Source organism: Monodon monoceros, unplaced genomic scaffold, assembly GCF_005190385.1.
Source record: "Monodon monoceros isolate NGI ecotype Baffin Bay Population unplaced genomic scaffold, NGI_Narwhal_1 Super_Scaffold_2, whole genome shotgun sequence".
NCBI lineage: Eukaryota > Metazoa > Chordata > Mammalia > Artiodactyla > Monodontidae > Monodon > Monodon monoceros.
In genome coordinates, this window is record NW_021703776.1 from 23,012,541 (window position 1) to 23,037,551 (window position 25,011).

Below are 25,011 nucleotides of genomic sequence, written 5' to 3' on the forward strand. Positions count from 1 at the left end.
GCTGATCTGTCTGATAGATGACAGTTTAACCTTCTGAAGATTTTGATTTTTGCCTGTATGTTTCTGAGAATTTCTTTGTAAAAATGTATTTTTAATATCGAGGGTCTTTTTTATCCTCCCAAAGTGCAAGATTTGGTTAGATTTTAAAATAATTACTTTCTTTTAAAGTAACTTTAGTATATGCTTTTTTATATTAAAAGGTCATCCTAAATAGTAGAATTATTTAAATGTTATGTAACAGTTGTCTTTTTATCTGAAGAGATCTAAGAGAAATTTAATTTGGGGGGTTTTCGTAGAAGGATTTTGCTGTGCTCATGAAACTTCTATAAAACTAAGAGAAAATAATAAATAGTGAAGAACTTCCAGTTAGAACAATAGGCTATTTCCTTTTATAAACGTCTGTTCGTTATCCTTGTTGATTGACAGAGTCTCCAGTCGTTTTCGCAATTATTAGGCTCAACACACTTTAGATTTATGAAAAGTGCATTTTGTTTAAACTTTATGAAATGAGGTTTTCAAGCAGGAAAGTTAGACTCTGATAATTCTGCCCAATCTACACTTTCCACCCCTGGGCCCAGTTTATCATCTGGAATAATGATTCTGTAGTAAAAGAGTATATTAGAGGCCACTCAACAAGTTAGTTCCTTTTGTCTCTCTGGCCTCTAACTTACTTGGATGGGAAAATGGCCAAAAGAAAAAAAAAAGTACTGCAGAGGATCTCAGATATAGGTAATGGGTCCTTACCAGAACATAAAAATAGACCTGTAGGAGCCATATCAGTGGTGGGATGTGTGTGGGGTTTTTGTTTGTTTGTTTGTTGTTTTAATTACTCTTGCAACAGAACACTCACTGGGATCTGACGTCTGTCTGTCTGTCTCTCTCTTTTTTTTTTTCTTAAAGCATATTTAAACTCACACTTTTTATAATGGGGATTTCAGTGTAGGGTTTTCTGCAGAATACCATTTGGTCCTACTAAGAATTGACCGTTCAAATGTTGGAGCATTTGATTGAAAAATCCTTCTTAGCCTTTTTAAAGGTAAGTCATAATGATTTTTTTTTTAAATAAAAAGATTTCTATCTCCCAAATGATAGGAGATGACACTACTATATAAACACCCATTAGAAGTTATAGAACAGCAACAGCAAGCAGGAACTGTTTTCTTGAAGTCATTAGGCTTTTTTTAAAACGTAGGTTTGTGTTGTTTTCCAAGTTATCAATCTTCTTACCTTTTATGTTTAAAAAAATATTGAAACCTTGTCCACCAGCCTATGACATTTTGTTTCTTGATGTTTAAAATCTTATGTTTATTTGTAAATATTTATTTGTTAATATTTAAAATGATGTACTATCCAATTTGATTATTGCAGAACTTTCATTATCTACTTAGGCTATTTATACATGATTTTTAATTTAAATTATGAATGAAAATCAACATAAATAAAAACCAGTATAGTAGGATTAGTTCTTATAAATGACTTGCCACTCTATGCCAACATGCTTTCTAATATGCAATTGTTAACTACTTATTATTTTAGAGAGTCATTATTTTGTTTAATCTTCTATCTTAATTTCACAACTTTTAGTGAACCTGACTTTGTTTACATGGTTAAATGCAGTGCATGTTTTGGATATATTCTTATTAAGCATTTTTTTTAAATGAACAAAGATATTGTAATTGCTACTGGGGATGGTTAATTGTATTAATTCCAAATAATGATTCTGATTTATATAAATGTTTATAAATTATATAAAATTTGGTAACAGAATAAAAAAACAAAATTAAAGTTTTTGGATATTTAGGAAGCTTATTACAAATATCAGCAAATTATTTTCTTGAATGATGATACAAAGTTTAGAGGACAAATCATTCTAGAGAAATTAAAAGTTTTAATTTATAGTAATTTATAGTAAGTGAATTCATACATAACTGTAAATGGCATAAATTCTCTAGAGTATATTTCTAACAGTTTCTAGAATTGTAACATATTGAAAGATGTTTTTGAAATCTTTTCATGTACTTTTCAGTCCTTGACTGTGTAGTTTTAAATTAGGAAAAGAAACAGTGCTTTTAGTATTCGTTCAAAAAATAACCAAAATAATAATTTTTAAAAATTTTGTTATGTAGAGAGTCCAGTGGTGGACTGGATTTTATGAGAGGAAAAATACATAGAAATTTTTTCATTTACCAAAATCATTATGAGACCGGAACAATAAATCCAATACAAACTCATCAGAAGTTAAGCTGGGAGGAATAACATAATTACAACTGGGGAGGTATTGGACAGAGTGTACTAAAAATTTTGGAATTTATTTTGGGAGTTATAGTTGCTATGCTTAATTTTTAAGAAAATGTTAGCAAAAAATACTTGTGGATTTTTTTTTTCTTCCTGAAGGAATGGATTCTGTAACTATTTTCTGATTTAATCCAAACGTGTTTTAATTCACTGGCCCAAGTCATGGCTGAAAGTTTCAAGGGGCATTAGTCTAACCTAGAAGCTGCCTTTTCATTTGCATAATATTCTAAATCCTGGTATACATAAGAATAAACTATTTCATCAGATTTTACTGTAACCTAAGAGTTTTGGAAATAATCATTCTTCTTTGTGTAACTTATACACATTTATTAGATTTTTAAAAAATAATACTTGGCCAATTTGCAATAACATTTTACTATTAGGTTATTCAAAATAATATTCCATAATATTTCAAATAACATAACATGTGCTATGATAGGAATTTTTATTCATTACCTCATTGAATTTTATTTGACATTTTAAACCATATATGATGTATTTATACACATTTTAGAGAAAACTGAGCCACAGAAAACTATAATGTTAGACTGTGAATTGAACCTAATTATTTGAATTCAAAGCTCAGAATAATTGCAAATCTTATAGTATTCTACTGTTTACAGTAAGAGTTGGGCTGGGAAAAAAGAGATAATAGCATTTCTATCTAGGACTCAACAATCAAGAATGGCTCTAGGGCTTCCCTGGTGGCGCAGTGGTTGAGAGTCTGCCTGCCGATGTAGGGGACGCGGGTTCGTGCCCCGGTTCGGGAAGATCCCACGTGCCGCGGAGCGGCTGGGCCCGTGAGCCATGGCCGCTGAGCCTGCGCGTCCGGAGCCTGTGCTCCGCAATGGGAGAGGCCACAACAGTGAGAGGCCCGCATACCGCAAAAACAAACAAACAAACAAAAGAATGGCTCTAGATAAACCTATTTAAACGGACATGACTCTAAGAGAATCATTTCAAACCTATAGTAATCTCTATACTCAAGTACTCCAAAAACTACCCCAAAAAGGTTGGTTTGCTTCTAGTAGAACATTTAGTGTAATAATGAAGTCAATGTAATTATTGTTTTAATTTTCTAAGACTACCACCAAAACAAGTTTTAACTTGTTATATTTGAAAGGCATAATTTAGTAAAGTATATTATTGTTTTGTATTATAGATGTCTATAAACTTTTTTCTGTTATATATGTTTAGCTCCGTATATTCTGATAGGATGGAAATGCCCATATAAATTAAAAGGATTATGGTAACTTGAATAAGAGAAGGTGTCGGAGATCTCCTAATCTAGTTATTTAAATATTTTCCACATCGCTGTTGGGTTCTGTGGGGATGACTCAGAGCCCAAATGAGATGTGACTGGAAAGGGGAAAGGGCCACAGTTCTTGCCAACTTTGACCAGAATAGCTATTCTTTTAACTATCTTTATATGTTGGGATTGTGTGTAAAATAAGTACTAGTCTAATTCCCTTCTGTTTCCACATAATGAAACACAACCAGATTTAAATGATTGACTTAACTAGTTTGATGTGAATCTGCATCTTCCTCATGGCTAGGGAATCATGGCTTTTTAAACACACCTAGATATCATATAAAGTAAGAGTGTGAACAGGAACTTAATTTGGAAAGCTAATTTTCATCATTCATATTCAACCTATTGTTGAATTAATCACCCCCAGAACTCTAAAACTGCGTTTTGTGGGCAGATACTGTATTTATTAGGTGAGGAAGACTGTGTATCAAAAGAATCACAGTGTGTGTCTAGTGGAAAACAGAGGTGTGTGATCTGGTTTCCTATTCCAAGGAAAAGTGGAAGGAAGGCTTATGGAGAGAATAGGAAATTTCTAACTCACTCATGAGTTAGAAAATGTCATTCAGGTCCTGGCACTCATTTATGGTACAAGTACATACTCTTATAATCTGAAAATGTTAAAGTTTCGTAGTTCACATCCCAGGAAACTGTACCTCTGGGCCATGCCTTTTCTGAGTGGAGTTTCCCAGGAAACACAGCTCTATCTGCACATGGGAATAATTACAGATTCTCTGGGAACTTTATTTTTCTGACCTACTAATGGAGACGCTTCTTATAGCGCAGTCTCAGTTCCTATCACCAGGTTTCCAACATAGTAGAATGGCATAAATCTCATAAGTTCATCTAGAAACATTTTGTAGATATGACAGCAAAAAAAGAAACAGCCACGTGTATATATACTCATGAATTCTACAAAAGGAATAGGACTTAATGTCTGTGAACTGATAGGATACAGCTGATCTCCATATAGACTGAAGAAAGTTATGGGATTAGTGATATCTTAAAACATTTCTTTTTATTTTCTCTTCCTTCTTCTTATTGGTCTCAAAAATATGTTTTCTTCCCTGTACCTTTGATTATTTTTTGTTTTCTAAATTTAAGTACTTTAAGCAAGCAATAAGTTATTACAGATATCAATATCTTAGTTTTTGTTTATGTTTGAGTAAAATGTGCTTTCTTTTTTTCTTTTTCTACATCTTTATTGGAGTATAATTGCTTTGCAATGGTGTGTTAGTTTCCACTTTACAACAAGGTGAATCAGTTATACATATACATGTGTTCCCATATCTCTTCCCTCCTGTGTCTCCCTCCCTCCCACCCTCCGTATCCCACCCCTCGAGGTGGTCACAAAGCACCGAGCTGATCTCCCTGTGCTATGCAGCTGCTTCCCACCAGCAGTCTATTCTACCTTTGGTAGTGTGTATATGTGCATGCCACTCTCTCACTTTGTCACAGCTTACCCTTCCCCCTCCCCATAACCTCAAGTCCATTCTCTAGTAGGTCTGTATCTTTATTCCTGTCTTACCCATAGGTTCTTCATGACATTGTTATTTTTTCTTAGATTCCATATATATGGGTTAGCATACGGTATTTGTCTTTCTCTTTCTGACTTACTTCACTCTGTATGACAGACTCTAGGTCCATCCTCCTCACTACAAATAATTCAATTTCGTTTCTTTTTATGGTTGAGTAATATTCCATTGTATATATATGCCACATCGTCTTTATCCATTCATCTAATGATGGACATGTAGGTTGCTTCCATCTCCTGGCTATTGTAAATAGAGCTGCAATGAACATTTTGGTACATGACTCTTTTTGAATTATGGTTTTCTCAGGGTATATGCCCAGGAGTGGGTTTGCTGGGTCGTATGGTAGTTCTATTTGCAGGTTTTTAAGGAACCTCCATACTGTTCTCCATAGTGGCTGTGCCAATTCACGTTCCCACCAGCAGTGCAAGAGTGTTCCCTTTTCTCCACACCCTCTCCATCATTTATTGTTTCTAGGTTTTTTGATGATGGCCATTCTGACCAGTGTGAGATGATATCTCATTGTACTTTTGATTTGCATTTCTCTAATGATTAATGATGTTGAGCATTCTTTCATGTGTTTGTTGGCAATCTGTATATCTTCTTTGGAGGAATGTCTGTGTAGGTCTTCTGCCCATTTTTGGATTGGGTTGTTTGTTGTTTTGTCATTGAGCTGCATGAGCTGCTTGTAAATTTGGAGATTAATCCTTTGTCAGTTGCTTCATTTGCAAATATTTTCTCCCATTCTGAGGGTTGTCTTTTGGTCTTGTTTATGGTTTCCTTTGCTGTGCAAAAGCTTTTAAGTTTCATTAGGTCCCATTTGTTTATTTTTGTTTTTATTTCCATTTCTCTAGGAGGTGGGTCAAAAAGGATCTTGCTGTGATTTATGTCACAGAGTGTTCTGCCTATGTTTTCCTCTAAGAGTTTGATAGTTTCTGGCCTTACATTTAGGTCTTTAATCCATTTTGAGCTTATTTTTGTGTATGGTTTTACGGAGTGTTCCAATCTCATACTTTTACATGTACCTGTACAGTTTTCCCAGCACCACTTATTGGAGAGGCTGTCCTTTCTCCACTGTACATTCCTGCCTCCTTTATCAAAGATAAGGTGACCATATGTGTGTGGGTTTATCATTGGGCTTTCTGTCCTTCTCCATTGATCTATATTTCTGTTTTTGTGCCCGTACCATACTATCTTGATTGCAGTAGCTTTGCAGTATAGTCTGAAGTCAGGGAGCCTGATACCTCCAGCTCCGTTTTTCATTCTCAAGATTGCTTTGGCTATTCAGGGTCTTTTGTGTTTCCATACAAATTGTGAAATTTTTTGTTCTAGTTCTGTGAAAAATGCCAGTGGTAGGTTGATAGGGATTGCATTGAATCTGTAGATTGCTTTGGGTAGTAGAGTCATTTTCACAATGTTGATTCTTCCTATCCAAGAACATGGTATATCTCTCCATCTATTTGTATCATCTTTAATTTCTTTCATCAGTGTCTTATAAATTTCTGCATATAGGTCTTTGGTCTCCTTAGGTAGGTTTATTCCTAGATACTTTATTCTTTTTGTTGCAGTGGTAAATGGGTGTGTTTCCTTGGTTTCACTTTCAGATTTTTCATCATTAGTGTATAGGAATGCCAGAGATTTCTGTGCATTAATTTTGTATCCTGCTACTTTACGAAATTCATTGATTAGCTCTAGTAGTTTTCTGGTAGCATCTTTAGGATTCTCTATGTATAGTATCATGTCATCTGCAAACAGTGACAGCTTTACTTCTTCTTTTCTGATTTGGATTCCTTTTTTTTCCTTTTCTTCTCTGATTGCTGTGGCTAAAACTTCCAAAACTATGTTGAATAAGAGTGGTGAGAGTGGGCAACCTTGTTTTGTTCCTGATGTTAGTGGAAATTCTTTCAGTTTTTCACCATTGAGGACGATGTTGGCTGTAGGTTTGTCATATATGGCCTTTATTATGTTCAGGAAAGTTCCCTCTATGCCTACTTTCTGCAGGGTTTTTATCATAAATGGGTGTTGAATTTTGTCGAAAGCTTTCTCTGCATCTGTTGAGATGATCATATGGTTTTTCTCCTCCAGTCTGTTAATATGGTGTATCACGTTGTTCAGTTTGCGTATATTGAAGAATCCTTGCATTCCTGGAATAAACCCAACTTGATCATGATGCATGATCCTTTTAATGTGCTGTTGGATTCTGTTTGCTAGTATTTTGTTGAGGATTTTTGCATCTGTGTTCATCAGTGATAGTGGCCTGTAGTTTTCTTTCTTTGTGACATCCTTGTCTGGTTTTGGTATCAGGGTGACTGTGGCCTCGTAGAATGAGTTTGGGAGTGTTCCTCCCTCTGTTATATTTTGGAAGAGTTTGAGAAGGATAGGTATTAGCTCTTCTCTAAATGTTTGATAGAATTCACCTGTGAAGCCATCTGGTCCTGGGCTTTTGTTTGTTGTAAAATTTTCAATCACAGTCTCAATTTCAGTGCTTGTCATTGGTCTGTTCATATTTTCTATTTCTTCCTGATTCAGTCTTGGCAGGTTGTGCATTTCTAAGAATTTGTCCATTTCTTTCAGGTTGTACATTTTATTGGCATAGAGTTGCATGTATTAATCTCTCATAATCTTTTGTATTTCTGCATTGTCAGTTCTGGCTTCTCCTTTTTCATTTCTAATTCTATTGATTTGAGTCTTCTCCCTTTTTTTCTTGATGAGTCTGGCTAATGGTTTATCAATTTTGTTTATCTTCTCCAGGAACCAGCTTTTACTTTTATAGTTCTTTGCTGTCGTTTCCTTCATTTCTTAGTCATTTATTTCTGATCTGATCGTTATGATTTCTTTCCTTCTGCTAACATTGGGGTTTTTTTGTTCCTCTTTCTCTAATTGCTTTAGATGCAAGGTTAGGTTGTTTATACGAGATGTTTCCTGTTTCTTAAGGTAGGATTTTATTGCTATAAACTTCCCTCTTAGAACTGCTTTTGCTGCATCCCATAGGTTTTGGGTCGTCGTGTCTCCACTGTCATTTGTTTCTAGGTACTTTTTGATTTCCTCTTTGATTTCTTCAGTGATCTCTTGGTTATTAAGTAGTCTATTGTTTAGCCTCCATGTGTTTGTATTTTTTACAGATCTTTTCCTGTAATTGGTATCTAGTCTCATAGCGTTGTGGTCGGAAAAGATACTTGATACAATTTCAATTTTCTTAAATTTACCAAGGCTTGATTTGTGACCCAAGATATGATCTTTCCTGGAGAATGTTCCATGAGCACCTGAGAAAAATGTGTATTCTGTTGTTTTTGGATGGAATGTCCTATAAATACCAATTAAGTCCATCTTGTTTAATGTATCATTTAAAGCTTGTGTTTCCTTATTTATTTTCATTTTGGATGATCTGTCCATTGGTGAAAGTGGGGTGTTAAAGTCCCCTACTATGAATGTGTTACTGTCGATTTCCCCTTTTATGGCTGTTAGTATTTGCCTTATGTATTGAGGTGCTCCTATGTTGGGTGAATAAATATTTACTATTGTTATATCTTCTTCTTGGATCGCTCCCTTGATCATATGTAGTGTCCTTCTTTGTCTCTTGTAATAGTCTATATTTTAAAGTCTATTGTGTCTGATATGAGAATTGCTACTCCAGCTTTCTTTTGGTTTCCATTTGCATGGAATATCTTTTTCCACCCCCTCACTCTCAGTCTGTATGTGTCCCTAGGTCTGAAGTGGGTCTCTTGTAGACAGCAAGTGTTTTTGTATCCATTCAGCCAATCTGTGTCTTTTGGTGGGAGCATTTAATCCATTTACATTTAAGGTAATTATCGATATGTATGTTCCTATTCCCATTTTCTTAATTGTTTTGGGTTCGTTATTGTAGGTCTTTTCCTTCTCTTGTGTTTTTTGCCTAGAGAAGGTCCTTTAGCCTTTGTTGTAAAGCTGGTTTGGTGGTGCTGAACTCTCTCAGCTTTAGCTTGTCTGTAAAGGTTTTAATTTCTCCATCAAATCTGAATGAGATCCTTGCTGGGTAGAGTAATCTTGGTTGCAGGTTTTTCTCCTTCATCACTTTAAATATGTCCTGCCAGTCCCTTCTGGCTTGCAGAGTTTCTGCTGAAAGATCAGCTGTTAACCTTATGGGGATTCCCTTGTGTGTTATCTGTTGTTTTTCTCTTGCTGCTTTTAATATGTTTTCTTTATATTTAATTTTTGACAGTTTGATTAATATGTGTCTTGGCATGTTTCTCCTTGGATTTATCCTGTATGGGACTCTCTGTGCTTCCTGGACTTGATTAACTATTTCCTTTCCCATATTAAGGAAGTTTTCAACTATAATCTCTTCAAATATTTTCTCAGTCCCTTTCTTTTTCTCTTCTTCTTCTGGGACCCCTATACTTCAAATGTTGGTGCGTTTAATGTTGTCCCAGAGGTCTCTGAGACTGTCCTCAGTTCTTTTCATTCTTTTTTCTTTATTCTGCTCTGCAGTAGTTATTTCCACTATTTTATCTTCCAGGTCACTTATCGGTTCTTCTGTCTCAGTTATTCTGCTATTGATCCCATCTAGAGTATTTTTAATTTCATTTATTGTGTTGTTCATCATTGCTTGTTTCCTCTTTAGTTCTTCTAGGTCCTTGCTAAATGCTTCTTGCATTTTCTCTATTTCCAAGATTTTGGATCATCTTTACTATCATTATTCTGAATTCTTTTTCAGGTAGACTGCCTATTTCCTCTTCATTTGTTAGGTCTGGTGGGTTTTTATCTTGCTCCTTCATCTGCCGTGTGTTTTTCTGTCTTCTCATTTTGCTTCTCTTACTGTGTTTGGGGTCTCCTTTTTGCAGGCTGCAGGTTCGTAGTTCCCATTGTTTTTGGTGTCTGTCCCCAGTGGCTAAAGTTGGTTCAGTGGGTTGTGTAGGCTTCCTGGTGGAGGGGACTAGTGCCTGTGTTCTGGTGGATGAGGCTGGATCTTGTCTTTCTGGTGGGCAGGTCCACGTCTGGTGGTGTGTTTTGGGGTGTCTGTGGCCTTATTATGATTTTAGGCAGCCTCTCTGCTAATGGGTGGGGTTGTGTTCCTGTTTTGCTAGTTGTTTGGAATAGGGTTTCCAGCACTGTAGCTTGCTGGTCATTAAGTGAATCTGGGTGTTGGTGTTGAGATGGAGATCTCTGGGAAATTTTCGCCATTTGATATTATGTGGAGCTGGGGGGTCTCTTGTGGACCAGTGTCCTGAAGTTGGCTCTCCCACCTCAGAGGCACAGCACTGACTCCTGGCTGCAGCACCAAGAACCTTTCATCCACACGGCTCAGAATAAAAGGGAGAAAAAGTAGAAAGAAAAAAAAAGAAAGAAAGAAAGAAGAGAAAATAAAATAATGTAAGATAAACTAAAGTTATAAAAATAAAAAATAATTATTAAGAAAAAAAGTTTTTTTAAGTTAAAAAAAAAAGGGACGGACAGAACGCTAGGACAGAAGGTGAAAGCAATGCTGTACAGACAAAATCTCACACAGAAGCATACACATACACACTCACAAAAAGAGGAAAAGGGGAAAAAAATCATAAATCTTGCTCTCAAAGTCCACCTCCTCAATTGGGGATGATTCGTTGTCTGTTCATGTATTCCACAGATGCAGGGTACATTGAGTTGATTGTGGAGATTTAATCCTCTGCTCCTGAGGCTGCTGGGAGGGATTTCCCTTTCTCTTCTTTGTTCGCACAGCTCCCGGGGCTTAGCTTTGGATCTGGACCCGCCTTTGCATGTAGGTCGCCGGAGGGCGTGTGTTCTTCGCTCAGACAGGACGGGGTTAAAGGAACCGCTGATTCGGGGGCTCTGGCTCACTCAGGCTGGGGGGAGGGAGGGATATGGATGCGGGGCGAGCCTGCGGTGGCAGAGGCCGGTGTAACGTTGCACCAGCCTGAGGCGTGCCATGTGTTCTCCCGGGGAAGTTGTCCCTGGATCCCGGGACCCTGGCAGTGGCGGGCTGCACAGGCTCCCCGGACGGGGGTTGTGGATAGTGACCTGTGCTCGCACACAGGCTTCTTGGTGGCGGCAGCAGCAGCCTTAGCGTCTCATGCCCGTCTCTGGGGCCCGCGCTGTTAGCCCCGGCTCGTGCCCGTCTCTGGAGCTCCTTTAAGCAGCGCTCTTAATCCCCTCTCCTCTCGCACCCGGAAACAAAGAGGGAAGGAAAAGTCTCTTGCCTCTTCGGCAGCTCCAGACCTTATCCCAGACTCCCTCCCGGCTAGCCGTGGTGCACTAACCCCCTGCAGGCTGTGTTCACACCGCCAGTCCTCTCCTCAATGTCTTATTATGAAGAAGAAATAACAGTAAAGAATAAAACTTAATCTAATATTAGCAAGTAAAATAAATTTTATTATGTAAGAAGCTGTACTACTGAGAAAACCATGTGTGCAAAACACAAATTTTATGTGCTCTAAATGGCTACATGTGAGAGGAGAATGGGGAATAACTACACTTTTTTTATGAAGCTCTTGAATAGAATGTCCTGAGTAACCTGAACTTTTATGTATTCAATTCATGTCCTACTTAATTTGTTAGTCCCTCCTTTGCTTCAGGTGAATAAAACTACAGTTGACCCTTGAACAGAACAGGTTTGAACTTTGTGGGTCCACTTTGACACAGAATTTTTTCCGTAGATACTACAGTACTACCTGATCCACAATGTGTAGTTGGTTGGATCCACAGATGCAGAACTACAGATAAGGAGGGCTGACTGTATAGTTATATGTGGATTTTCCACTGCCTGCAGGGACCATAACCCCTCCGTGTTGTTCAAGGGTCAACTTGTAATTGTAATTTTGTAGTATGAAGCATAAGGTTAAAGTATAATTATAATAGCAATACTTAACTTATGGTGACAGGGCACTGAAGCATAATAAATGAACGCAAGTAAGTAGTTCCCCTATAATCACAGGTGTGGAGGATACCTTCTAAGACCCTCATTGGGTGCCTGCACCCAGAGATAGCACCAAACCCTAAGTAGTCCCCCTGTAGCCAAGATTTTGCTTTCTACAGGTTCAGTTACCTTCACTTGACCACTTTTGACCATGGGTAAGTGAAACTGTGGAAAGCAAAGCCATTGATAAAGGAGGACTACACTACACATGTGAAATATCTTGCCTATTCTTAGAGAGAAAAAAAAAAGGAAACTTACATCAAGGTAACAAAAATATGTCGGCCAATAGAAAATGTGAAAAATTAGATAAACTCAATCTTTTTCTGTTGAAAATATCAGTACACATATACAGGAATGTTAGAGTAACTCTTGTATCTTTGCTTATGCATCATCCAGACAGTGTCAGACTAGGAACTGTCTAACCATGCAATTCAACCCAAAAAATTATTGACACTTTTGTTTTCTGATGAACTTGACTCAACAGCAGTGGGCTGTGTACACTATCTCACTTCAGTTTTAAATTCAAAGCAGACAGAGCCTAGGCAGTACCCAGGTCTGCCCATGACTTCACATCTCTGGGCTCAGGGTCCTTGGAAGTCATAATAATGAGTTTTCAGGTTTAGAGAGACATTGAATAACCTGTTGCCCCCTGGGTCATCCAGTGGACTTTCTTGGGACTCTTTGCCCCTTGCAGAAACTCTTTCCTGTAGTCCGTGGGGCTGCGTGAATAAAGGAGAATGATTCTGGGAAAGGTCAGGTAGATTCTTAACTAGGTGATGGCATAGATCTGGAAAGGGGCAAATAATACACACCTCTATCCATCTCAGAAACCATAGAATTGTAATGTTTAACTCATTTTATATTCCATCTGTCAGAATTGCAAATAACCTTAATATTGAATAATTTTTAGTGGTGTTTATATAGAAAATACAATATCTTTCGGAAAGAGATGATTTTATCTTTGAGTTGTATTTTTTAATAGATTCATGATGTTATAGAAACAAAACTAGAATTTGACCCTCGGGACTTCGTGTCCCAATTTTTTAACGAATTGCAGTCCATTTGTTTCTACAGAGATTCTCCTCAAGTTTCCTAAACATGGGATAGGATAGTGTTAGTTGGGAGTGGGGAGACCAAGTTAGGAATCAGGGTCTTGGGGTTCCCACCACTGCTGCCACTGCTGTGATCAAAGTCACTCTGCCTGGTCTTCCATGTAAGAATTTGAGTGAAGAACCAGTTCAGCTGCCTAAATTAAAAATTGGGGATCTCATCTTAGCATCTTATTTTACACATGAGGAAACTGAGGAATAGAGCTATTAAGTGACTTGCCCAAGGTCAGCTGGCAAGAGACAAGTGAGTAGCCCATCACGCTTCAGTTTATTCTCCAGTCTCTCAGTTACAGCAGGCTCGATCCCTGTATTTTGATGACTACCTTAAGTATAACTTGCAGATTTTGAACTGGGGAATGGTCTATGAAATGGGCATTCAGTAAAATATTACTTGATAAGCTCCCCTGAATATGATCACTTGTATACAGTATAGAACACCTGGGTGACATTCTCTACTCAGCAATTACAATGATCGTTTAAAAGATGATGTTTCAGGGCTTCCCTGTTGGCGCAGTGGTTGAGAGTCCGCCTGCCGATGCAGGGGACGCGGGTTCGTGCCCCAGTCCGGGAAGATCCCACATGCCGCGGAGCGGCTGGGCCCGTGAGCCATGGCCGCTGAGCCTGCGCGTCCGGAGCCTGTGCTCCGCAACGGGAGAGGACACAACAGTGAGAGGCCCGCGTACTGCAAAAATAAAAAAACAGAAAAAAACAAAAACAAAAAGGATGATGCTTCACAAAAATTTTAAGGTGCTGTACAATTATCCTTTGCAAAGGAGATTCTACTTGTGAATAGTCATTATTATCAGGTTTAAATAATTTGTTCCATTGCATTATGACAATCCTGGCCAAAGCCATAGGAGGTAGCGTATATTCTTCCCCCTCCACCCCCAAGCAATTAATAAAAAGCCAACTCTACTTGCTCAGGGACACATAAAATTCCACAGGAAAAATAAATCACTTGTTTAGGCTTGTGTGTTTTGTTTACATTGGAAAATAACATGTGACACTCATGACTATTCAAGCTTCTTAGCCATGAGGACCTCAGTGTGAATCAGTTTGCTCATCCTGATTTCCAGTGGAAGTATCCTAGCTATAAGGCATTGGTAAAGGGAAATCCTAAAGGATGAAAAATAAATAAATTGCCATGAAAAAATTTTATAACATCTTTTTCCATTTTGGGGAAGAGTCTTATTTTCTTAACATTAGTCTTAACACTATTTTCTTAGCTATGTAATTAATATTTTAAAAAAACTAAATGTTTCCTCAAGTGGAAAGAACTACTAATAAAATCATCAGAGTGGTACTTCAACCACAACAAAGCTACGGAGGGAAAATCTGAGCCCATAACAAAATATAATTATTATTCTACTTACAAGGTTGAGAAAAATATTGCGTGTGCCTCTTTTTTGTCTGTAGCCTCCATTCTGTTGGCACTTTTGTTTTCCTTGGCCAGGGGCATTTTGAAGTAGGGAATATTTGTTTATAAGCTACAAAGCACATTCTGTTTATTGATGTCAGGTCAACCCCATTATAAAAAATGCGATTGCAACCAAAATAGCTCAAATGAGTATGTTTTCAATATTTGAATAATAAAGTCTTATTAACTTTGTTACAATAGGATCTACTTATTCCACTAAGAGTTTTCTTCCAAAGATAAGACTAAGTGAAATACATACTGACACAATCTAGTTGCTTTTAACAGAACTGGCATGACTCAGTTGCCCATGACAAAATGAACAATATTGCCCTTGAATATGTTAAAATATATATATGTGAGACCAGCAAGAAAGCAATGCCTATCACAGAAACTAGACATCCTCTACATATTTTCTTTAAAGTCTTTTCACCTTTAGACTACCTAAAAATCAGTTATTAAAAAAAGAAATTGACTAAATTTTCTTTTTATGGCTGAGTAATATTCCATTGTATATATGTGCCACATCTTCTTTATCCATTCATCTGTTGATGGACATACATATGGAATCTAAGAAAACAAAAAAAGGTCATGAAGAACCTAGGGGTAAGACGGGAATAAAGACACAGACCTACTAGAGCATGGACTTCCTTGAGGATATGGGGAGGGGTAGGGGGAGGTTGTGACGAGGTGAGAGAGTGGCATGGACATATATACACTACCAAGCGTAAAGTGGATAGCTAGTGGGAAGCAGCCACATAGCACAGGGAGATCAGCTCGGTGCTTTGTGACCACCTAGAGGGGTGGGATAGGGAGGGTGAGAGGGAGGAAGACGCAGGAGGGAAGAGATATGGGAACGTGTATATGTATAACTGATTCACTTTGTTATAAAGCAGAAACTAACACACCATTGTAAAGCAATTATACGCCAATAAAGATGTTAAAAAAAATTGAAAATGAAGTACTCTTCTTTAAAATATTTCAATGTTTTCAACACCGTATATAAGAAAGAATGCAGGCATGAACTCAATATTGATGAAAGTGGAATTTTCTTTTAATAATGATTATAATTTTGATGTTATTAGGGAGTAGTCTAGTGCTAATTTTCTGGCAATGTATTTTCCCAATTTACTCATGCTTTTTTGTTTTAACAGATAGCTTACAATTGATTACAAGAATTGATTCCTCTGAGACTCATCAGATCATTTCCTGTAAAATCCGTATCTCTCTATTTGTGAAAAAGGTAAAGAAAACATCTGTCACCAAACTTGCTTAGCATTTAGATATGATAGACATCAGTCCACCCACATCCAGTTTGCAGGAGAACTCCAGTTAGGGTGCAGATGGTTGTGTTGGGGTGGAGAAGCTAGATAGAGGGTGAAGATGCCCGTAAGTGTCCAAGGCTGATGCAAAGTAAGCAGAGGGCAAGAGTACAGTAAGCATATTCTCCTTAGATAAGATTTCAGAATGTTAATCATCCATAGAAAGAAAATTTTTAAGAGGAGAACTTTGAAGAACTGCTTTATGTGACATTATTTATTACTTCTACCACTGGTAGGTAGGTCAAATCAAGAAAGGACAAGACCTAGAAAGTTTTATTTTTTTAAAAAAAAAAAAAGCATCTGTTTATAACTGGCAAAATGATCTGTTTCAGTTGCGTGTTTTCCTTGTACTTTGATCTTTTTGTATGATACTTATGCTTATGTTTTATGATCTCCTTCTAATGATAGAACCAGACCTCTTGGAAACCACTTTCATCAGACTTGGGAGTTTGAAAGAAGCAGGTGCTGAACCTTAGTTTTTTCCCAGAACAAGAAAAATGGGCTGCGATCGAAACTGTGGGCTCATCGCTGGTGCTGTCATTGGTGCAGTCCTGGCTGTGTTTGGAGGTATTCTAATGCCAGTTGGAGACATGCTTATTGAGAAGAAAATTAAAAAGGTACAAGTAATTTCAAGAATATTTCTTGCTGTCCTGATTCATTCTATCTTCCATCCCTTTTTGGCTTAGGGTGGCTGTTTGATATTTCATTGTAACTGGCAATAATGTGTCTCCAACATAAACGTGATTGTGAACTACTGAAACTCTACATAATAGAGAAGTGGTCACAGTATGATGTATATTCTACCATTCATATTCTATATGAATGCACTGTCATCTTAGGTCTAAATATTTAATTTCTGATAAAAAACTATTATAGGTATGCAGGTAAGTAGAAATAATTACATTTAATTATGTCAACAGAGTATGCTGATAAGCTTTTGAATGAGAAATGAGTGTTATTTTGTGAGGGTACATTTATAAAATAGGTGCAGTTTGATTAATGTTGAGAAAAGTAAAATCATATTTAATATATATATAACTTAAACAAAATTGTGTTTAATATTGATGTAGGAATATTTGGTAAAACTGGTAAAAATTATTTCTGTTTGGTAAACTGCTCTATATGATATGTGTAATAATATATGATTGTCTTATGAACATTTCTTATTGATGAAGTTTGATAATTGACTTTTAGAAGGTACTTCCAGAAATGTAATTTAGAACATATCCTAGTATATATGTAACAAGTTGACTATAGTTTTAACAAAACTAAAAATAAAAGTGACTAAAATATATTTAATCACCTATGTGTTAAGTCACTAAAAATAAAGTGACTTAATATATAGGCTTTGTACAACAAACTAGAATTTATCTCCCACCCTAGTTCCTTCTAATTCAGTTTCATACTCACCAACTTTAATTGATAAAGAGAAGGAAGACTAGAATAAAGAAAAGTAGATCTGCTGAAGTCCTAAACCAGGGATGGCAAATTCAAATAGCTTCAGGGGTTTGGAGACAAGGTTTAAAAAAAAAAAAGGGGGGGGGGAACTACCAAGAACAAGGTAAAAACAAGACAAGGACTATTGTGAATTTAAAAGTGTGTGCTCTTCCCAAAGGCATGTATGTTCATTTTTAAAATACAATGCTACACTGCTTTTACACAAAGAGAAGATGGAGACAGTGAAGCAAAACCATGAAAAAGTGTGTGGAGCTAGTTGATGAGCAATTAGCATGCAACATTTGTGGATATTTTGTTGGTTCCTCTGATTGTGTAAAAAAAAAATCTGTTGTATATATGTTTGGAAATATATACCCTTTTTGTAAAATCTTACAAGGTGAAGCACGTTAGGCTTTTTTTTTTTTACCATTGATGAAAAATAAAGTACATATGTGAAAGAAAAAAAAAAGATGACATTTTGATATTCTTATTAAAAGGTTTGGGACTTCCCTGGTGGCGCAGTGGTTGAGAGTCCGCCTGCCAATGCAGGGGACACGGGTTCGTGCCCCGCTCCGGGAAGATCCCACATGCCGTGGAGCGGCTGGGCCCGTGAGCCATGGCCGCTGAGCCTGCACGTCCGGAGCCCATGCTCCGCAACGGGAGAGGCCACAACAGTGAGAGGCCTGCGTACTGCAAAAAAAAAAAAAAAAAAAAAAGTTTGATTCTTTTGGTTTGTTTTTTTTGTTTTTATTTTTTTACTATTTCAATGCTATAGACAAAATGAGTTTGTGTATAAATACATTGAAAATCTAAGAAAACTGAAAAACAAATATAAAGTGAAATGGAGCTATGAGGGCAGTCTTGCTGACAAAATTTCTTTCATTCACTGTATATTAGGTATCCTGTATTTGTGGCAACTTATACAAAGTTATGTGATGCATCATCTCATGTATAGTGAGGCTGAATAGAAGCCTAGTTCATTGTATGAACATGGAAAGTAAACACTGAAAGATTAATTTCCAAATTATTCTCTCGAATATCTCAAATTCAATTGTTCTCTATTCCTTTAGCTCTTAATCAAAATTATAAAGTATTATTTCATTCACTAAAAATAAATAAATAAATAAATAAAATACAGTGCTAGCCAAATAAAACATATCTGAATGCTGGCCTCAGCTCTCAGCCTGATTCAGATGTCAGCGGTCTAGACGTTAGTAAGCACAGTGCACATGGAGAACAACAAGAACTGAATCTGAAAATGGGCTAGACTACCAACTCATACTGCAGTTTCTGTTCCTGCTAAGACCTTGATCTGTCTCATCCATTCATCCATGTTTAACATCTTACTCTTACTAGGAGTATAAACATATACAATTATATTTCACTAAAGCACTGACCTAATTGACAAATAAATATGAAGATTTAATTTCAAATCTAGTTACCCAGGACAAGAAGTTACTATTTTCCAGTGTTTTTTTGGTTTAGCTAAAATGCTTAGCCTTTAAATTTAAAAACTTTTCTCACTGTACCATTACAGCGCTTGTCTTAGTATAACAGATTTTTAAAAAATAGGACATGTTTAGGTACAGTTTCTATACTTGCATGCTATATTTGCTTAATAACAGTATAGTCACTTCTTTCTCTTGCTAACAGACTGCAAAATTTTCAACCTCATGCATTTAACTGAAAACATACATCAAATTCCATCTCCTTCTTTGGAATTCCCAGTTTTCTTGGTATTATTATTATTATATTTTATATATTTATTTATTTTTGGCTGTATTGGGTCTTTGTTGCTGCACGCGGGCTTTCTCTAGCTGTGGTGAGCAGGGGCTACGCTTCGTTGCGGTGCACGGGCTTCTCATTGCGGTGGCTTCTCTTGTTGTGGAGCACAGGCTCTAGGCGCATGGGCTTCAGTAGTTGTGGCTCGCGGGCTCTAGGGCACAGGCTCAGTAGTTGTGGCGCACGGGTTTAGTTGCTCTGCGGCATGTGGGATCTTCCTGGACCAGGGCTCGAACCCATGTCCCCTACATTGGCAGGTGGATTCTTAACCACTGTGCCACCAGGGAAGCCCTATTTTTAATACAGTTCAATAGAGACAGACAGGTGATGGTGAGGTGGGGAGAATCTAATAGTGTGAGAGGGAATGGCCATTGTTCAACACCCTTTCTGCTCTATAAACTTGCTTCTCTTCTGTATATTCTTGGGCGAGAGAACAGGATCAGTTCTAACACAGAGAATATAACTTATTTTGTGGAAAAATCTTCAGAATAGAAAAGTGACAATAATCTTCCAGTGCACAGCATTTTAGACTAAGACTTTTTTGATACATAATTGATCATCTGTAGCTGAATAGTGATCATCTATTCTTCCTTATTGTTCAACAATATTATTCATTTAGACCCTGTTAGATGGCATGAGAGGTGCCAGCATCTATTTTAATTGTTTACTATTTATCTCTAAGTTCATAATGGCTAATCCTGAGGAAATAAGTGTTTTGAGTCATCAAAAATTGGCTTTTATATAGAGGCTAAGAGAGAGTAAAATAAATATTTATCTCAAGAAAGATAAGTTTTAACTGGGGAAAGCATATTGTAAAAACTACAGAGACCTGTGAAACTCTATAATTGAATTCTAAAGCATATACTGTAGAAAATAAATATTATTTAGAAAGAGAACTTTCTCAGAGTATTCAATAACTTCAGGAAGAAGGTGAGATTTGAATTGGATTTTGAAGTACAAAATTTTGAAAGTCCAAAGAAGGCTCCAATAAAAGTGTCAAAGGACTGTTTAATACTACGGGAAAAGGTGTGGAAATGCAAGTAAATGTTGTGACGAGGGAAGGCGGAATATTAAAAAATGTGCCAAAAATATAGGATTAACAGGAGAGACAATTAGAAAAATAATAACATGGGGTAAGATTTAGGAAGCTTTGAACATCAGTTAGAAGACTAATTAATGAAATGATAGGCAATAGTAGATGGTTTATGTTTTCTGGTAGGTGTTAGATATAACAAAATCTGCATTCAGAGATTGATATCAAATATACTATATACTAATATGCTATATACCATACATACTAATATACCATACTATATACTAATAAAGCATTTATTTAGTCCTACTAAGAGCTGTATATATACTAATTCATTTAATCTTCAGAAATATCTATGAGAAGGTACTATTATTTTACCCATGTTACAGTCACAAGACCCTAAATCAACTTGCCAGCTCACCTAGCCAAAAGGAGGACGAGTTAGTTTCCATACCTAGGCCATCTGAAGGGAGAGACTAGATGATTTACACAGTTTTGTACTCTATAATTCTACAATAGAATGTACTGGAAAGTGAGGAGACCAAAAACAGGAAGCGCTATGTAGGACATGACCACTTTCAAGGAGAATTTAAGACTCCCTTTAGAAAGATCTTTGCACAGTCTGCACGTAACAAAAGGCACTCTGGTTTAGTGTGGTGGAGTACATAGAACTGATGGGTGATGGGATGCAATGGGATAGAGGGACTAAACAGGGAGAGAGAGGAGTAAAAAGAACAAACTGCAAGATGTCCAGTTGTTATTGACAGAAATGTATACCTTAGAAGAATAAAAAACAGACATTTTATAAGCGATTTGATACGAACATCAGTGTATACTTCAGAGGTCAGAGCTCAAGAGATTTGATCATTATTATAGAGAATACAGATAAAACTAAACAGTAGATTTGCTTAAGGAGAATTTGAATATAGAGACAAAAGGGCAGAGAAATTACTATAGGATATGTGCATTCAGAGGTAGGTAGGAAGACAAAAACAGAAAAGGGTAAAATTATTTTATATGAAGCAATGAAAACAATAGAGTGCATTTTTTGGGAAGTTAATAGGAAGCCAATTTTCAGGGAAAGAATAAAATGATCTCAGGCAGATGAAAATTAAGGAAATAATGGTTAGAACATGGTCAGTAATGACTTTGAAAGTATAATTTCACTAGGGCAGGGTAACAAAGCAGGGATAAAATAAATAAATAGAGTGTTTTCCCTTCTTGTTTTTGAAGTGTGGGTTATCTGCAATCTTTGGTTTACATTGTAACCCAGCTCAATATCCACAGACTAAGACATCATCGGAATCCCTTCAATGGTTAGGGGCTGTGTGGTACATTTAAGACTAAGCCTGAGTTTGCTTGCAGATGTTCATATATCCATGATGATCTTGCCCATTTGAATCATGTAAAGATGCTGGGACTTTTTCTTTATTTAAATAAAACTGTTTCTTTTTTATTTAGTTTAAAAAATTATTATTATTAATTTTTTTTTTTTCTTTTTTTTTTTGCGGTACACGGGCCTCTCACCACTGCGGCCTCTCCCGTTGCGGAGCACAGGCTCCGGACCCGCAGGCTCAGCGGCCATGGCTCACGGGCCCAGCCGCTCCGCGGCATGTGGGATCTTCCCGGACCGGGTCACGAACCCATGTCCCCTGCATCGGCAGGCGGACTCTCAACCACTGCGCCACCAGGGAAGCCCTAAAAAATTATTTTTTAAATGAGATTGGCATATATATCTGTTCGGCATGCAATATAAGTCAAATCTTTGAATTATGTGTAATCCCAGAGAGCCAAGTATCTTACCACTGACTCAGAGCACTTAGGTTAATTCTGTTATTTTACAAATATATACAAGTTTTACTACTGGTCAGTTTTGTCTACAATTGAAACTCATTGCAGATTACTTGCTTTATTTAACGGACTAGTAGCAAATTGGCAAAGTTATTACCTGTATACAAGCACCATAAAAAAAAAGAAGTGCTTAATTTAAAAAGATCAGAAAATCATATCATGTTGTTATCTAATTTTTAAATATAGAATTGGGACTCTGTGATACCTTCCAGTTCTAAAAGATGGCACCGGACACCAGCCTTTGAAATGGCCTAAACTAGTCCATACATTTTACTTCATGTGTATATGTGTGTGCGTGTATATGTATATATATATGTATTTCTTTACTCGTTATTTCCAAGGGATATTTTTTAGGGACTTTGTGCTTTTTATGCATTATAACTGGAAACTTTTTTACCAGTATTTTAGACTTTGATTCCTAGTAGATTTGTGTGGGCCCAGCAGGTTTATGCACTCTTGCTAGACACACTAAAAGTCAATGGCATGAGCTGCCATGAATGTGGAGAGTAGAAACTACCAAAGGACTTCAGGAAAAGGTCAAAGTTCTGCCACCATTTACAAAGATTAACTTATCACTTGACACTGTTAATGTCACTTGATATATGTTTGGTGAATATTATATAACATAGGCAATTTAAAATAATTTTAATTTAATTTCCCTATGATATTAACTGTAGAACACCAAGAAGGAAATTAAAGATACCTTTATTTCCAATTAAAAACTAATGTTCAATTATACCATCATTCAATTATACCATCATTTCCTTCCCCCATTCTTGAAAAGAATGATCCTTCAGTAGCCAAAAAAGTGCTTCCAGATAAAATAAATTGAAATAACAATTATTTATGTTCATTAAAACGACTAGAATTTCAAATCAACAGTACATATTTAATAGTAAAATTAATTTATATTTATATTAATTTCATAATATATGCTTAGAGCATTTCCAGATATGATAAAATAGTTTTTACATTATTATAGTATCTAAAAAGCTAAATAAATGTGCCAGAAGTATAGGTTGTTAAAGATGGTAGCATTTGTTTTAAATTTAATGATAATATATGAGAACATGAAATAACCTAAAACAAATTATAAATTTAAATAGCAGAATAACATGTTATAAACACATATATTTGCATATTAGCTCCAATAATAAAATCACTTTAAAATGTTTTAAGAAAAAGCAGATCAGCATGTGTAATTTTCTTCCTCTAGCCCAATTTAATATCAACGCAGTTTACTTTTCATGCCAAATACAAAATCTCCCATTTTAGGTTCTTACATAAACTCTTGACAGCTGATTTCTGAGTTTCAGAAACACATTAAATCTGATCCATTTCACCAAATGTTATTCTGTGGTTTAATTGTTGACTTGATAACCTGAGACTAAAACCACTTTTTGACTCTCAACACAACTGGTACTAATATTCTAATTCATTCTCTCTCTCAGCACGCACACACACACATATGCATCATGTACACACATAGGAGAATATTTTTTGAACATGGGAAGACTGCTTGTAACTGGTCCTAAACAGAACAAATTGTAATAGTGAGTGGAGAGGACAAAGACTCTTTTCAGTATGTTTCTGCTTTTTAGGGAAGTTTTGATTTCACTGGATGGAGAATAAATAGAAAAGTGATTAAATAGAAAAAGTAGTGTCACAGGATTTTACATGAGTTCTTGCCAGATGACTGGTTTAGACAGGAATCCTATGAACGAAGTAGTTAAAGCAATCTGGAAAGTAAGTGAGATGAGAGTTCTCCCTCTAAGGGGTGGAGAATATTTGTGTAATAATAATAGTCAATGTTTACTGAATGTGCTAACACTGTTCTGATGCTCACATTTATTCATTCTTACAATAACCTATGAGGATAAATATTTAATTACACCATATTCCACTTATTTTGACTTTCAAAAATACTAATTTCATATAGTTCAATCTAATGTTATTATTAGTATCCCTATTTTACAGATAAGGAAACTGAGGTACAAAGAAATTAAATAACCTGCCCAGGTTTAACTGGTTAGCATGTGACCAAACTGGGAATCAAACTCATAGCATCTTTTTCATTGTTAACCACTTCACTCTAGGCTTTGAGTGAAGAAGCCAATATACTTGGTCAGGCTGGGAGTAGGCTAAGGAAATCTACTCATAGATTAAAATCTCTTGGACTTCCCCAGTGGTCCAGTGGTTAGGAGTCTGTGCGCTTCCACTGCAGGGGGCGCAGGTTTGATTCCTGGTCAGGGAACTGGGATCTGCGTGCCACGTGACGTGGCCAAAAAAAAAAAAAAGATCTGCTATATACGATTCCGTCTCTTGGTACTCTGTAAGAGCCCTGAGAAATGGGACAATATATTTTCTACGTATGTATTCTATATACTTCAGGCATAGGAAGATATCAAGGGCATTTTAATAGTTGCACTAAAGTTGATGAGTACTATTTTCCCGTAACAGCAATAATCAAGTGACCAGGTGACTAGATAGAGGGCATTACAGACGCATATATCTACCTTTAAATTAATGTAGCAAAATAGAAGTTTCAAGGTACGTGGCTTTAAACCCAGCTGGAGACCCTGTCATGTAGCAGTCATCAGGCTGGTATCCACTCATTACTAGGACTGGATAGTCTGAACACTTAAAGTCAGGGACAGATACTGATGTACATATTAGCCAAGTGAGAGGATGTTAAATTATATTACTTTTTCTGTACACATAATTATCACCTTTGTACTTCAAATTTAGTAAAAGATCTGCAAAATGGGGTAGAGAGTCCAAAGTCAACTTAAAATCAAGGCCTCCTAAATTCACAAAGAACATAAAAACTTTTGCTCCTTTTACAGGAACTTATGATATATTTAGCCTTGGTAGTCAGAGGCCTCTACAATTTTTTAGTACGTTTGATAATGTTAGGATCAGAAGAAATTCATTCCTATTGTGACTGCTTCAATATTTTTCTCTGTGTCTCTGAACAAACCATGGTGTTACGGAAACCACACAAGATTGGAGTGAAATGCCAGATTCTCCATTATCTA

The 25,011-nt window shown here is 36.5% G+C and overlaps 1 protein-coding gene across 2 annotated transcripts in view; it reads left to right on the forward strand.

The window, feature by feature from the left end:
• LOC114901908 (platelet glycoprotein 4) overlaps positions 1–25,011 on the forward strand; it is a 148,339-nt gene that overhangs the window by 100,604 nt on the left and 22,724 nt on the right. For both annotated transcript variants that reach the window (XM_029234121.1, XM_029234122.1), the window contains 2 exons: positions 15,703–15,791; positions 16,279–16,487. In XM_029234121.1, coding sequence (XP_029089954.1) covers positions 16,368–16,487 — 120 coding nt within the window. In that variant the 5' untranslated portion in view covers positions 15,703–15,791; positions 16,279–16,367. The remainder of the gene's footprint in view (positions 1–15,702; positions 15,792–16,278; positions 16,488–25,011) is intronic.